This window comes from Serinus canaria, chromosome 13 (assembly GCF_022539315.1).
Source record: "Serinus canaria isolate serCan28SL12 chromosome 13, serCan2020, whole genome shotgun sequence".
Classification (NCBI taxonomy): domain Eukaryota; kingdom Metazoa; phylum Chordata; class Aves; order Passeriformes; family Fringillidae; genus Serinus; species Serinus canaria.
In genome coordinates this window covers 1,257,329-1,273,022 of record NC_066327.1, presented here as the reverse complement: position 1 = coordinate 1,273,022, position 15,694 = coordinate 1,257,329, and the positions used below count along the sequence as shown (strand labels likewise).

The window sequence follows — 15,694 nt, the reverse complement described above, 5'->3', positions numbered from 1 at the left end:
GGAGCAGGCAGAGCTCGGAGTGGGAAAGGCGCTCATTAACGGCCATTAAATCGTGGCACGGAAACTTCACACACAATTAAAGCGGCATAAATTCAACGTGGCTCCATTCACCGCGGAATTGAATTAAGAGCACTTGAAATCTGGAATAAGACGTATCTCCTGAGGATTTAATGTGGTTTCACTAATACACTTTAGAAGATAATGTAGGTTCATCTTCCTGAGATCCCTGCACTGCCCGGTCTGCCGGGCTCTGGCACGAACCCAGCAAAGCTGCTGTCCCACTGCACTGCAAAAAACCCCCAAACCCAAGCATCTTCAAATCACTGCAAAACCCCCCCAAACCCCTCTAGCAAGTAGTCTGGCGTGTTCCGGGCCAGCCGGGGGAGCAGCCATGGGGAGCTGGCGGGTAGGGAAACCCCACAGCCCTTCCCTGGGCAAAGCCGCGGCGGGTGCCCCCATTTCCACGGAGGGCAGGGAACTGGGAAGGTGGGGTTTGGCTCCTCGCTCACCGCCGGGGGGAAGCGGCAGAAGCACCCCCGGAGCTGTCCCCGCCCGTTCGCTCCCTCCCGAACCAAGCACCGTCCTCCGGCAGCGAGAGCGACAGCACGAGCCCTTCCCCAGCGCTTAATTACATGGAGCAGTAATTACTGTAATTCTCTCCAACTGGCTCCCTAATAAAGTGCCAGCTTCGCTGGCGGCCGGACCCCTTCGCCGAGCCGCTGCTCCAGCGCCGCTTTCACATGCAGGGCTGAATTCCCTGACACGGGATCGGCGCTTTTGGGTTTTGAACTCCTGAGCCACCTGGGTCTCGGACTGGTGCTCAACAACCCGGAGAGGCCGGAGGCACCAGGACTGGGGCGGGAGCTGGGGTGGCCCGAGATGAGGAACTGCCCTGCCCTACCCAGGCTCGGCATTCCCCTGCTCCGCTCTAGCCCCAGGACCCACCGCTCCTCACCCCGGTGTCACCACCATGTCCCTAGCTACTGAAATTGGGATTTCATGACACAAAATCCCCCCTCTTCTAAGGGGACAGGCGTTTTCTCCCCTCCAGCCGCTGCTGCTGCACTTCTGAATGGAGTAATTAAGTGTTGCACCAATAATGATTCACCTCGATGCCCTTCTCTGTTCCAAACCCAAACGCAATTCCCAGAAGAGCAATTCTTGGGTACAAGGAAATGTGAGCTGAGGTTTTTTGGCCTCCTGTCCCCATGGCATTCCGGCTGCTCCTGCACCCCCTGGGGCTGTAGCTCTCACCAGGGGAACCACTTTTAACTTCTTGATACTCAATGTTTGTAGCATAAATTAAACTAAGATGTATTTAAAAGATAAATAGGTGTAAATTTGTCTGTTCATCTTAATAAGGGTTATTTTTTAAAGCTCATTAATAGATTGTACTGGGAGGAGGCATTGGATGTACTCCCTAAACAGCTCAGGGAATGTCACCTTTAAGACAATACCAGGAGAAAAAAAAACCCCATATTGTATAATTTCAGTTAATAATTTTCTCTAAAAGAAGACCTGCAGCCTGTTAACCCTCAAAGGGCCGTGGAGCACAGCTCCCCCTCCGAGCCTGTTTACGTGTTAAGGGGGTATGAAAATATCCTATCATTCCACTGTTTAATAGCTGTACTCAAGAGGCTAAAATGCTTGAAAACATAATACATTTGGCAAAAATATCTCAAAAACTATTTAGCTTAATTACAATCAGCATTACAGTAACATGACAGCAATAACCTTAATACAGTAAATTATGAGCTGATTGAGATAAATAAAATTATAACATTTCAGTGCCAAGGTTCAGTTCTAAAATGGAGCTGCATTTTAGACATTGACTCCAGCCCAGGCTTTTCCAGCTCCACAGGAACAGGCACTGTGGTGCTGCCCCGTGCAGGCACCACTTCCCTGCACTCGACTCGACTGGGACATGTGAAACACACTGAAATTCATAAAATTTAAATAAGACAGTGAAATTATACCTTGTAGCTATAGTTATCACAAATAATGTACAGTCTAAATTGCAGCCTGAGCAAACACGATTTCCTGGGTGCCTCTGGAAGCCCAAGGCGGGATGCAGAGCAATTATGAGAAATGAGCACAAAGCTAATTTGCATCTGAATGGTGAGGGGGGGGCGATGGGCGGGCTGGGCCCGCTCCATTCACAGCACCACAATGCACCAGCTGGGAAAAGCAACTTTATTAGTGTCCCGCAGCAAAATACATTAGTAATTTGTAACCAGGCATTACAATTCCCTTCCGTGTCACGGGGAGCGATCGGCCGCCCACACCGGGGGAGGTTTCCGCAGGGATCGGCCCCGGGGGCTTCCCCGGCAGCGGAGCCCCTCCGGAGGGAGCGGTGCCAGGAGCACAAGGGAACCCCAGAGGGCTCCGGGGCAGCCCAGGAAAAGCAGCATCATTGCCCCAGGGCACCACCGAGCCCGGCTCCCAACACGATTCTCGGCAAAGCCCGGCCCAGGCACGGGTGTAGCGTTTTTCCAGCTGTTTTCCAGTTGTGCTCACACAGCCGGTGCCTGCTGCAATTTCAAACTACTCTGAGCTTGCTCCCTCTCCACCCCCACAGCAGAGATACACTATCACATACAATGCTTTCATTAATTTTTTTTTGAGTAAAAAATCTGATTTTTTTCTCTTGATCACCATGATAAACTGAGTCTCTGAGTATCATGATCCAGTATTAGTGTTAACCGTTAGTGTTACTGTAAAATCTTCTTTGGTTATAGAATATTTCATTTAAAGCAAGATTATAAAAAACAGTTTCCAGCTAGAAATCCACCCCTGTAATCTAAAAGCCATCTAAATTACCACACTTCTGCAGGCTGAAGATATACTGATAGGACTTAGAAATATAAGTATCTCCCCAGGTAATCTAAACAAAGTTATCAAAATTATATTAAGTAAATACATTTGGAGGAATAGTAAATTTTTGAAAAATCCTTAGGGTATTAAAAGTAGAGTTCTGGAAGTAGCAGTAGTGGGCTAGAGAAAAACACCCCTGAGCCAGAGCTCTCCTCTAGATACTCTCCATGGCCTTGAACTCGCTGAGGGCCTGCACGGGGTTCACGTGCTTCTTCTGGGATGCCCTCTTAATTTTTGTCTGGGTCTCGTCCTGTTTCTCCCTCTTGACCAGGGGTTTCTTCTCCGGAGCCTTCATCTTCCAGGAGACAGCCGGGAGGTTGAGGGAGGCCATGCCCTGGGACTTCTGGTACTTGGTGGATGCCACGTAGGAGGCCTTGACCGTCTGCACCACGGCGTTCATCAGGTTCTTGGCTGCCTGGATCAGGGACATGGCACTGTCCACCTGCCAAGGGACACAGAGTTACACACCATGGAACCCCCAAACACAGTGCTCCACTGAGAGCACGACAGGCCTGGGGGTAAAACCACTTGAAAACTGATTTCTATTTTTCCTTTGGAACCTGAGGCTCCCAGTTCGAGGCAGGATTTTTTTTGGATGCTCAGTGGTTACAAACCTGACTTGTGCCCCCAACACAAAAGCAGGCTTTGCCCCCATGTATGTATTTTCTGTATCAATGGGAATTGGAAACATTTGTTATTCTGCCCTTTGCTTTTGTGACTAAGATTAAACAGTTGCTTATTCTCTAATGAGATTAATAAAGCTGTAGTAATATCTTAATCACTGATAATAAATATTTAAATCACCCTAGAATACTAAATTGTATTGGGAAGGAAGGAACACAACTGCATCACCAGGCAGGCCTGAAGCCCTTTCCCAGCTGGCTCCTGATTTACAAGAGTATCGAAACAAGGAAAAACATGAATTTGTCAAAGCTGTAGGGCACAGCAGGGACAAAGAGCTGAGACCAGGGCTGGGTGGAAGAGAGAGGGGAGGAATACTGTGGTGACCTCAGCTGGGACCCCCTTGCCCAGGGGCCAGTGTCATGCTCTAGGTGTGATCCCCAGGTTATTCAAGGCCAAATGGGCTGGGACAGGGGTTGGATCTGGGGCAGGGTTTGGTTCTGGTGGCTTTTCTGGGGCACTGTCCCCTCCCTTCTACCCCACTGTGCCCCAAGTGCCACCACAGCACCTCAGATCCTCTGGCAAGCCCCTGTGCTCTGCCCTCCTCTTCACAAGCCTGGAAACCACTGTGCTGGAGTGTTTCCACAGAGCAGGAGGAATCATTAAAGGCCAGGAGAGCAGGGAGCTGCTTTTCTGAATGACCTGTCAGACTCTGCAGGTGCCAGCTCTGCCCTCCTGGGCCCTGCTCTGCTCTCACAGCACTTGGGTGCAGAGGCAGGGTGTTAACACTGGACAGAACCTTCCTTTCGGAGTGGTGATGCCTCTGGACTGGCTGAGGTCTTCATCTGATTATCCCATGAAGCTCAACACTGCTGCTGGCAGCCCTCAGCCCCAGGCTGGGGGTGGACAGGCTCAAGGAGAAGGGATAAAACCAGGAGATCAGACTACAGATGCCAGGCTGTTCTACCACTGATTTATGGCAGAGGGGATATAAATCCTGGAGGCACTGAGTAACTGCAGTGAAGCCCTGGAGTATGTACTGCTGCACAGTAACACATCTCCTGCTTTGACAGCACCATGCCTTCAGCCTCCCAGCTCCCAGGACATGAACAGCAGCACATCCCACCACAACCCCTGGAGCTCTTCTGGGGGCTGGAAAGACAGCGGGGGGGCAGCACAGCCCCATCACCTCCAGATGGGCTCAGCTCGTGCAGGGATATCTACTGCTGACTGCCCCTGCTGCTGCTGCCCCAAAGCTCTCCTTCCACAGCTCTCCCTGGTTTTTGGGGGACATCTGTGCTACTAAGTTTAAGCAATTGAGATATGAAACAGGGTTTCACTGGAAAGTATCAGTGGCATAGGATGCCCAGGGAAGCTGTGGCTGCTCCTGGATCTCTGGAAGTGTCCAAGGCCAGGCTGGACATTGGGACTTGGAGCAGCCTGGGACAGTGGAAGGTGTCCCTGACCATGGCAGGGGGTGCAACTGGATGAGTTTTAAGATCCCTTCCAACACAAACTGTTCCATGATTCTGTGGTATCAAAATGGCAGAATGTGGGAAGTTTTCCATTCACTGATCAGGCAGCAATTCTGGACTATCCGAGGGCCAATTCTGTCCCTTTTTCCAACCTACTTCCTCAGTCCTGATACGGCTGGGCAAAAGCACCAGAAGTGACCAAACGTGCCTATGCAGGGCAAGGAAGAGTATGCCAGAAGAAATTAAGAATTTAGCTCCACTTCCCTCCCTCCAAATATCTGTCATACAGAATCCTCTTAGGAGGCAGCATTTCATGAACTACAGTGAAAAAAATTATTTGCAAAGTAATGGCTGGAATAAGGAAGCAAGCTGGCCTGGGGCAGCTTCCAGCTGTCAGAAACCAGAGCAGCCACTAAAAATCCCTGCACTCTTCAGGGCACAGCCATCCTGAAATATTAACATCTCTGGAGCATTGCAGGACCCCAGCATGTTCCAAGGCTGTGCAGAGATGTGGGGCAGGTTTGACTGTGCTGATAAAGTGATTTAACCTCACTGAGAAAAGCAGTCTGGAAAACAGATTACACAGAGGTCTACAAACACCGTTGAGTAAGGAAATGTGAAATCTGTATTTTCACAGCAAGCGTTCCTCCCCAGAACAGCGAGGCAGCAGCACAAACTCTGCACCCATGAGAACTCAGAATGCTCCAGCATCTCCAGTCTCTGTTCGTGGGGTTTAACACAAAAGCTCACATGGAATAACCTGTGGGAGCAAAGCTGCCTGAGGCAGGCGTGTGCCATACATACCCCGGAGACGACGAGCTCCCCGCCCAGGTTCTGCACCTCGGCCTTCACCTTGCTGCAGATGTTGAGCTGGTGGCAGTAGAGCGCGATGCGCTGCAGGTAGGCCAGCAGGTCCTGCTTGCACGCCGAGTCCGGGCACTGTGGGTGACATGGGCACAGCTGGGGCAGGAGCCAGACACACTCCAGGCACCTCCCCTGGAGCAGGGCAGGAGCCGGGACAGTGCTGCCCTCCCTGCTGAGCCTGGGCTTTGAGACAGCTGAGCAGGGTGAGGCATCTAAACCCAGGAGCCACCAACAGCGGCAGCACTGCACAGGCTCCTTCCATTGCCCTTCAGCAGCCCTCCCAGGGAGGAGGAACAGGAGGAACAGAAGGAAAAGGAAGAGAAGGACGACTATTTACCCTCCCCAGAGAAGGTCTGTCAGCTGTAAAAGATCCTCACTGAACTGCACAGGACACAGCAGCAATGGTCTGACACCCAAGATCCCAAGCTGCAACTAGCAGGTGTTACCAATTCCTTCCTCAATCCTCAATCTTAAGTATTCCGAGCTTGAAAATGATAAACCCAACAGCGACTCAATTATGTGCAGCAAACAGATTTTCCTGACTTCCGCTCCTATCTTGTAACAGTAGGGAAAGCAGGTTCCTCACCAAGCACAAAATGACATTTTTAAGGTGCTTGCTGCAGCACTCATCCGTAAGAGAAATGTAACTTTTTCAGCTTTGCACAAAAGGCTCTGCAGGAGTCCTCTGTGCAGTTTGGGAAGGTGGCATTTTCTGGGACAGAACTGAAGAATGGGCCATGGATGAGCCAGGCTCAGGCTGGATTTCCAGACCAGAGACGAGCCCAGCTGAGGAGCAGCCACAGTCCAGAGCAGGCTCGGTAGCACATAAAGGCTGTGGGAAGGGTTCTGCTCCTCTCACCAGCCCTGCAGCCCCTTTAGCAGCAGCAGCAATGGGGTCCCAGCTGCAAGTCCCCCATAGGCCACCTCAGCCCCCAGGGGCAGCCCACATGCTCACACACACACACACCACCTACAGCTTCACATCCATGTGATTTACATCACACTGGGTCACACCCCATGTTGCTTAAGCTCTGCTCTGAACTCCAGAGAAGCATCACTTGTACCCCACAGACAGTTCCTGTACCATGGAGATGGCCACTCATCCTCTCATCTTCCCACCCAGCATCCACAGGCCTCCTGGACAAAACCACCATCAGACTCCCATTGATCCTTATCTCCTGCTCTAAGGAAGGCTGCAGTGTGCCCAGCATTGTTTCAGCTGGAGCAGTGGAATTCACCTGGCATTATCCAGGGACAGGACTACACCCTGCAGGGATCTCCAGCCTCTGGACAGCTGCACCCCATCCAGAATGATTTAAGAGCTCTTTTTCACACACCCTTGTTCACAGCAAAATCCCATTTCTCCTAAGACCCTGATCCTGTACTATGGACCATCTGATGAAGATTCAAAATGGACATAGCATGACTGGAAGATTAATCTTCAATGTGGCACCACTTCATTACTTAATGCCTCACTCCAGCTAAGGGTTGTTGCATTGGCCATGCAGCCTTCTCCTCCCCTTTGAGAGCAAGGTAAAAATCCCCTCCTGGCTGTGAGCAGCAGGCTCTGAGCCCTGATTCTCCCTGCAGACCTTTTCTCCTTAGCTGTGAGATGGAAGCAGAAGCTCTTTTCTTTTTACAAAGGAGGAGCAGATCGTGGTGCACACACAGGGATATGCAAACACAGTCCCACTCACATGGAGCATTTCCGTCCCAACAGCACTCAATCTGCCAGAACAGGCATTTCCCTCTGCAGTGAAGGTGAGTGCAGCTAACACATACATTTGGTTTCTTCCAGGGCCAGAACAAGTGGCTTTTGTAAGGCAAAGTGGTCTCTGTGCTGAGCAGAGGTAACTCAGGTGTTGCAGTGATGTGCCCACAGAGCTCACACACACACACACACACAGGGGCACTGCACCAGGAGATCTGCATGGCTTTATGGGCATCTGACCCCACCAACAGACATAAAACCACCTTCTTAGTCCCAAGGAAAATGATGGAACAACCAAAGGAATTGCAACTTTCAACGTGGGCATACAGCTCCCATCAGTGCAGTGAAGCCCTGCCTAACGAAGCAGCAAAGCTTGCAGGTTAATTTTTTAAGCTAATCAATATTAGTCAGCAGTACAAGATGTTTAAGTGCAAGTCCACAAATAGCCCTGGCCAAAGAGCTAATGAAAAGCCCAAATTACCATTTTGGAAACTGCTCTCCATCTCCCAAAGAGCTCATTTAACACAGCGAGCGAGCAGCACAGCAGTGCAGGGGCTCGAGGGCTGACAAATGCCCAGTACAGCATGTCAGGGGCTGGCTCAACAATTCCAGCTACTCTGTGGGGCTGTGAAACCCTTCAGGAAAAGACTCTCGAGGCAGGAGGCTGCTGCACATTCACCAACAGCTGAGGAAGGCAGCAAAACCTTCGTGGAATAGGAATCATCACTGGGCTGTGTACATCAATCCGGTGTGAGATGGAAACCCAGATCCTCTCCTGTGTGTGCTATTTCTGCAGGCAGGATCGAGGACTCAGCTCAAAGACAGATGAGGTTTAAATGGAGATGTAACACGAGATAAAAAAGAGCATCAACAAAAGGCACTGCGGGTGCCTGCAGGAGCCCTGTCCTTTCCTAGGCAGGAGCGCTCGGATAAAAATCAAAAAACCCAAAAGGCAACAATTTGAACACTGATCAAGAATGATGACATTACTGGACTAACCCACAGCCACAACCCCCATCTGCAGAGATGGATGGGCTCTCACAGACACAGCACAGCTCAGCAGGGAGTGCAGATGGAAATGAACGTGTTGGGGGCCACCCCACCTTCCCAAAGCCCCCAAACTGAGCTGCTGCCACAGACTCAGGGAAGGTTACTGGCAAAAGCTAAGCTGGCTGCTCCAGGTCAAATCCAGGCTCCATTCTAGACACAGCAAACACACCCCACTTTCAGTTCCTGCCACCCTAGCTGAGCCTGCAGAGAAGCAGAATCACCCTTTTCTCTGTTATTGCAGAGAAAAGGGGCAGGGAAAGACAGCAGAGCCCTGGTGCTGTGTGCTGATGGACACAAACCATCCCTAGTGGCTGCAGGCGAGAGCCAGCAACCCCAGAGCTTCTTCCACCCACTGCCTCTCCCTTTGGAAACGGGTCGTGCTGCACAAAGAATTCCCAAAAAATCCTCCTCAGCCCTGGGTGCCCACTGGGCCCAGCAGGAGCTGCCAGCAGCTGTTTTGGGGAGGCAGCTCCCTGGGAGGATGGGCACTGACCATGTGTGCCAGCAGCTGCCACCAGCCTGTGCCCAGGGTCTCCACCCCAGCCTCCCCAGCAGGGACCAGTCTCCCCAGCATGAGGCTGCTGGAACCTTTTACTGGGAAGTGGGGCAACCCCTACCCCCACCCCCAGCTGCTTCTCATGGGGTGATGAGAACTGATCTAACCTGGGCCTCCCACTGCCACGGAAGGAAAAAAGGAACACAAAGTTCCTTCGGCTTTGTAGGTGTTCTGACATTGAAAAATAAATAATAGAGAGAACCCTTGCTGCAAATCATTGTCATCTGTGTTGTGCTCATAACTGCTTCATATTCCCCTGCTCCCAGCAAGCAGCAGCTGCTTTAGTGAGGGATGGAAACCTCAGGGAGAACCTGGAGCTGATGGCAGAACTCTTCCCAACAGACAGGGAATTCCTGGGACAGCAGCTCTTGGAGCTCCAGAAAAATGTGCTGCAGAAGGGCCTGATGGCAGAGCTGGGAGCTGCTGGCACACTGACACGAGGGGTCACAGCTCTGGTGTCACCCAGCACACAGGACACAGCCCCTCTGTCTGCTCCCTCCAGGGGCAGGGACAGCAGGAACCAGGAGCTGCTCCTGCTCTGTAGCTGTCACACTGCTCCATATTAACATGTTTCTAAAGAGTATGGAAGCACATCTAATGAAATATGCAGGCTCAAAGTATTAGCAGAGTATGGAGTCAGGAAAAAGCTATATTCTTGTCAAAATGACTAACTGTACAGTGCTGCTCATATTTATCTTCAAACATGTGCTTAATCTGCTACATTTTTAAGGACCTTACTGCTACTGAAAGTAGTTTTCTTTTATATTTTGAAATGGCTTGGTACAGAAAACCATATACCATAAACATAAAACAGGTGAAGAATTAAAACATGTGAAAACATGTGAATTAAATAAAACATGTGAATTAAAAAAAAAAAAGAAAAAGGTATTGTAAACCTTCAGCCCAAGCTCCCCTGAGACCTTGAACACAAACTGCTCCTTGCTTCATTTACCTACGCCAGCAGCACACCTGGTTCTTGCAGAAACAAGGCTGTCAAAGTGCTGTAGCAAGGAAAGCCATTTGAAAAAACACTTATCAAATTTATCTCCCCACTGAACATTTCTCACTGCATCATTAATAAAGGAAGGTGTAGACAAGCACCTTTGAATGCAACATTAAGAGAGAGTCCTGCACTGCAATGATTTACTTTCAAAGTGACACTGGTTCAGTGAAAACCTTGCCGTTCAAATTTCCATCCTGAAAAGGCCTGGAAAGCAAGTGACAACTGAGAAAACAAAGTTTAGTCCATGACCTCAGACTTACCCTCCTTGCATTTCAGAGTCTCTCTTGAAGGTGGAATATTATTACTAATGTTGATGTTTCCCTGCTGTTTGGGTGTGGGCTGAGGCCAAAGGTGCTTTTGCTTGGCCCAGTTTCTAAGTGGCATTGCATAAATAAATCCCTGAGCTGGCCATGCTCGTTCAATCCTGTGAGAATTTCTTCCCAGCACTGGAACAGCACAGCCATGCTCAGGTCCCTGCAGGCCTTGCTCCAAGCCTTCATCAACTCTGACAGTGAAAAAGCACCAGAGAGCTCTGACACCCTCCCCACTCAGTCTGTGGAGCATGTGAAAATTGTTGACCTTACAAAGCTGCCTCAAAGCCAGTATTAAAGGTGGTGCAATAGAGCTGCCATTGTGCAGGTGCTGTCCCTGCAGTCTGTGCTTTGGGAAGCACCAGGAGTGCTCTGGTTGTGATGTGAGCCCAGCCTGGTCCTGCTCAGCACTGGCACTGCCCTGGCTCTACGTGACCTGAAGCAGGGCTGGCACAAAATGCCAGGTCCCTGATTCCAGCCAAGGAGCTGCTGTGTTACTGCTCAGGGAGGCAGGAGAGCAGCTGGAAAGAACAGAAAGAACAGAATTTTCTAGCAGTAGATCTGGAAAATCTGTTAAAAGACCCCAAAAGCAAACACATTTTCATCTGTTCATCATGCCTGCAGTACCGAAAGATTTCTTGCTCCTTGGAGCTGGAGGCTCCAGGACTGTGACTTACGTGGTCAGCAATGGTCCGGCCCAGCTTGTCCATCCTGGAGCCGGCCTCTGCGATCTTCTTGGCTGCACTGATCACATCTGACGTGTTCTTCAGAGGACCTTTTCCCCTGCAAAACAGAGAAGACACTCCCTCCTAGCACCAGGAAACCACAGCAGTGAATTCTGGGTCCCTTTTCTCATTCTGTCCCACACTGTGCTGTCAGTGACTCCTCACCCAAAGGGCAGGAGAAGGCTGGAGCAACCATTACAGCACCTTCATTTTCAAGAGTTACCCCCTTTCAGCTCTTCCCCACATTTAGCTTAAATCCAGGAATAAAAACATCCTAAATTTTACTGCTTTGAGCAGCTTAATGATGATAAGAGATAACATTTTAGAAGATGGATTTGCAATTTTTATGGAATGGAACATGAAGTTTAAAAAACAGCGTTATATAAAATCTGGTAAATTAATTTCAAAAGGCATCAAAAACCCTCTTTTTCCTCTGCAAATAACTGTGCCAGGAACTATTTCTGCAGTATGGCAATATTGAGAAACCCATAGAATTTAATGCTGTAAAGAACTGAGCAAATATATTTATATATATATATTCCCGGGGACAAGAATCACCCTTAAGAAAGAAAGAAAGAAGGAAAGACAGGCAATAACTGCTGTGTATCTGTAGATCAATTTAAACAGTTATTACCACCCAGCCACTGCACAATAATCCATCTCCCCAGTTAATATGCAGCTGGAACAGGGCACCATTTAAAAGAGATTATAAGAAGTGAGACTTTTAGGAGAACTTGCACCGTGTCTCACTGAAAGCCCAGCAGCCCAGGCAGCTCAGAGTGAGCACAAGTTAAAAAGCCTCACCTGGTGAAGTCCGTCATTTCCATCATGATCATACACATCTGCTTGGCCAGGACAATGATGTCATTGCCACTGTCGTCCCATTTTGACACTTCAGCATCCAATTTACTCTTTTCCTCCTGGAAGCTGGCAACCTGCTCAGCAATCTTGGCTTTCTGCTCTTGAGGGAGCTGAGCCATGATAGCCTGGAAGAGAAGAGTTTTCTCACATGGCCTCCTGCTGTCTTGTAGAGGCTTTTTGGAACATTTCACTAATAACCAATTTCAGTCATGTAGGTGGGGGATAAAACTTTAATAGCAATCCTCTACCTAGAGGCTTTACAGAGCCATTTGCTCCCATTTTGAATCAAAGTTTATACTCTTTTTAAAGAAAAAGTGCCCAGAAAGACAAGTTGACACTTAAAATATGGCCCTTTGCATGATAAAGCTGTTAAGACTCCAAACAAATTTACCACATATTACCATCCCTCAAAATAAAACTGCATGAAGGAGAAGGACTTGTCTTTTACAGAAAATTTCAATGTTTTAAAATTAAGGAGGATAATAAGAAATATTACCAGTCTCTTCCTTGCAAAAAGCTAGCTGTACTCTTTTGAAACATGTCTGCTGAGGAAAGAGTAAGTGAAAATAAAGAGTATGTGCTTACTTCAGACCAGGTTTATAGCCTGCGTAAGACTCCATGGCCTTGCCTTCATAAATACTGGGAGCACAGATGCCTCCAGGAGCAGGCAAAAAGGAGCCTATGGTACTAAAAATCCTCTGGCAGCAGCTGTGCTAAGAGGTAAATGAGCAATATCTGAATTTAAATAGAAGGGGGCGAGGGTCCAGGCATAGAAAGTGCTTGTGCAAGAGAGGGGAGCATGAAAATACTCCCAGCTGGGCTAATTCCCAAGCCAACGTGGCCCAGGTTTGATAAATAAGGTCTGGTCACTTCTTTCCTGGCAGGAAGAGCCTCCACAAAAAATCTGCCATGGCACCTTCCCAAGAGTGTAAATTGTTATTGATCCAGAGAGGCTGTGTCAAATGAAAGCAATAGGTAAGGCCTGGTCTTCCTTCAATGCACTGATTTTAGGGTTTCACCTCTTAATGATTATATATTGCCTATCAGTGCTTTCATTTTTGAGTCACAGGAAATGCAGTTAGTTGAAATGATTTCATTTCTGAGTTCCTCTAAATGTTGTCTTGATAAATGCTCAGTGACCAAACACACACCAGCACTTGTGTGATTTGGGAAGATTTTTTTCTCATAAAGTTTGTCTGTTGAAAATAACATTAATCCAATGAGTGATCTGCCCTGTACCTCCCTGCAGAAGCTCACCTGACTACAATGTCTGTGGTATCAAAATGTGATGTAGTTTCTTGGTATTAAAAGGATTCTGATCTTTCAGAATACCCAAAATAAACCACAGACATTTCTCACATCCATCAGACCAACTGCAGCTCATTCAATCTCCTTTTCAGAACAATGCTGGAAACAAAAAATGCCAGTTTTCTGATCCAGCATTTTTATCACCACCTCCCCAAATCTAACCTAGGATTTCAAAGCAAGCTGAAGTGTTTCCTGAAGGCAGGTCACACTTGGATGAAGCTGAGGTTTGTCCCTTACCCTGGCACTCTGTCCAGCAATGAGCTGATCATCCTCAGTCTGGATGCTGGTTCTGCTGCGGACGTCGAAATCCTCGGTCTCGAAGTCAGAATCATCCAGCTCTTCGGGAGTCTGAGGAAAAAGCATTCAAGCAGAGTCAAACTACAGATTTCATGGCTCAGAAAACCAACAAGAATATTATTTTTCAAGCAGAGAGAATGGAAATCAGTGGGGGTAAAAATCATTCCATGTTTTCAACAAAAAGGTAAATACAGGGACTGTATCCAGCTCTGAACATGTGTGATTTTATGTGCTTGACTGCTCCTGTTAAACACCATAGGGATCCCCAGAATCACACAGCAGTAACTAAACAGCTGAGATTTGTTAGGACATTAATGCACTCAGCATCTGAAAGACAGAAAAAAGTTCTTGCAAAGCGAGCAGCGCTTTTGCAAGTTGATTAAATGTAAAAGCTTCACTCAAGATTCTGAAGCTGGAATTACACACAGCTCTAAGGGCTGGTTCAGAAGCACAGACAGTGTCTTCAGCACAATTATGGAATCAAAGCATTGACTAAATTAACAACAGATAAAATATCTCAAAATTTATCCTTATCCCTTGGGAAAGGCTGAAAATTTTCAGATAGTAAGGGCCAGCTTTTATGCTGTAGGCTAAACACATCTGACCTAGTTCCTGCTTGTCTACGATTTATTTTTGCTACTGCCAGTCTGTAGCAGACAAACTTTTTATAAAGCCTATCAAGTTTAAACAGCATGTTTGTCAAAATACTACATCTTTGCTAAAGTGGCACTTCACAATAATTCTCCAGAGCTGGGTCAACAAAGAACTTCAATGATAGGTGCAATAAATTGTGATTAACAGATAAGATGCAAATAAAGTTCCTGTTCTTTAGATTTTTTCCCTATGATTTGAATTTCACAGACTTGTCTTCCAGTACAGACACTTTGTGATACAGTGAAAATAGAAATGGACATGCAAAATAATTGCCAAAAAGCAAATGTGAGTAGGGTGACAATCAAGACTTTGGGTATTTCATCCTCCTCTCCAGGCCCTGGAGAACAGGGTATATCCACAATATCAGCAGAGGGACACACACTAAGAAGTAGCTCAGTGTATCAATATTTAAAAAAAAAAAAAAAAAAGCATAAAGAAAACAGTTCTGCTGTATATGATTCTGTTTGTGACTCCCCTCTGCCCATCCCTCCCAAAGCCCAGGGACACCCAAAGTGTAACTCTGCCTTTCAAGTGCCACCAAGGGCAGAAACTCCTCTGGGGTGATGAGCCTGGGCAGCAGGGAGGGGGGAAGAACTTGTCTTCAATAAATACAGATATAGTGAGATGGTAGTTTTGAAAATACCCTGCATGAACACAAAAATGAGGTGTTGCAGTGGCTTCTCCTGCTGGTCCCTGTAAAGAGCAAGAGCCTCTGGACAAAGCTGAAGTGAATGAGCCCCTGTGAGTAGGGTTACACCAAGTCCTGGAGAGATTTGGATGGCGCTTTTATCCCAAAATAAACTCTCTGGAAAACAAATGCTAATATTTTAACTTCCTTCTAGGTGGCTGCTGTGTGGCCAGGGAGCTGCTGTTGGCTGCTGGCAGTGGAGCTGTGGCTCCCTGGCCCTGGAGGGTGGCACAGGGCAAACGTCAGCATTCCTGGCACTGGGACTCCCAGCTCCCTGTCCTGAGTAACAAGGACTTCAGCGGGGGGGGGGGGGATCACACCCTTTGCATAGCAGGAAGGCTTTGATATCCTCAACTACCACTGGCTGTCTATAAATCCTGAGCTTGTCTGAAAAAAATTCCATGGGAAGCACAGATGTGCTTGTCAGCTTCTCTCCTCGTTTCTCATCTGATCCTTTGCTTTAAGCAGCAAACATGGAAGATGCCACTGCAATGGTTACTGTAATCATGTATCTTCTGTACATTCTTGATTTACTGACCAACAAGCAGCATCTGCCATGGTTGCCACTCTGAAAGACCAAGGCAGTTTCTCAGAGTCAAAGGAATACAAGGAAAAGAAGACAAAAGGAATACACCCCCCGTATATTTGTCTTTGTTATGTCTGGCTCCTGCTCATTTTTGCCCCAGTAAGATCCAA

At 48.0% G+C, this 15,694-nt stretch overlaps 1 protein-coding gene across 1 annotated transcript in view; it reads right to left on the bottom strand.

Annotated features, from left to right (window-relative positions):
* Nucleotides 1-2,179: 2,179 nt before the first annotated feature.
* CTNNA1 (catenin alpha 1) overlaps nt 2,180-15,694 on the bottom strand; it is a 116,581-nt gene continuing 103,066 nt past the window's right edge. The window contains exons 14-18 of the mRNA XM_030229137.2: nt 13,597-13,707; nt 11,995-12,176; nt 11,143-11,248; nt 5,775-5,909; nt 2,180-3,316 (exon numbers count right to left, since the gene is read on the bottom strand). Coding sequence (XP_030084997.1) covers nt 3,029-3,316; nt 5,775-5,909; nt 11,143-11,248; nt 11,995-12,176; nt 13,597-13,707 — 822 coding nt within the window. The 3' untranslated portion in view covers nt 2,180-3,028. The remainder of the gene's footprint in view (nt 3,317-5,774; nt 5,910-11,142; nt 11,249-11,994; nt 12,177-13,596; nt 13,708-15,694) is intronic.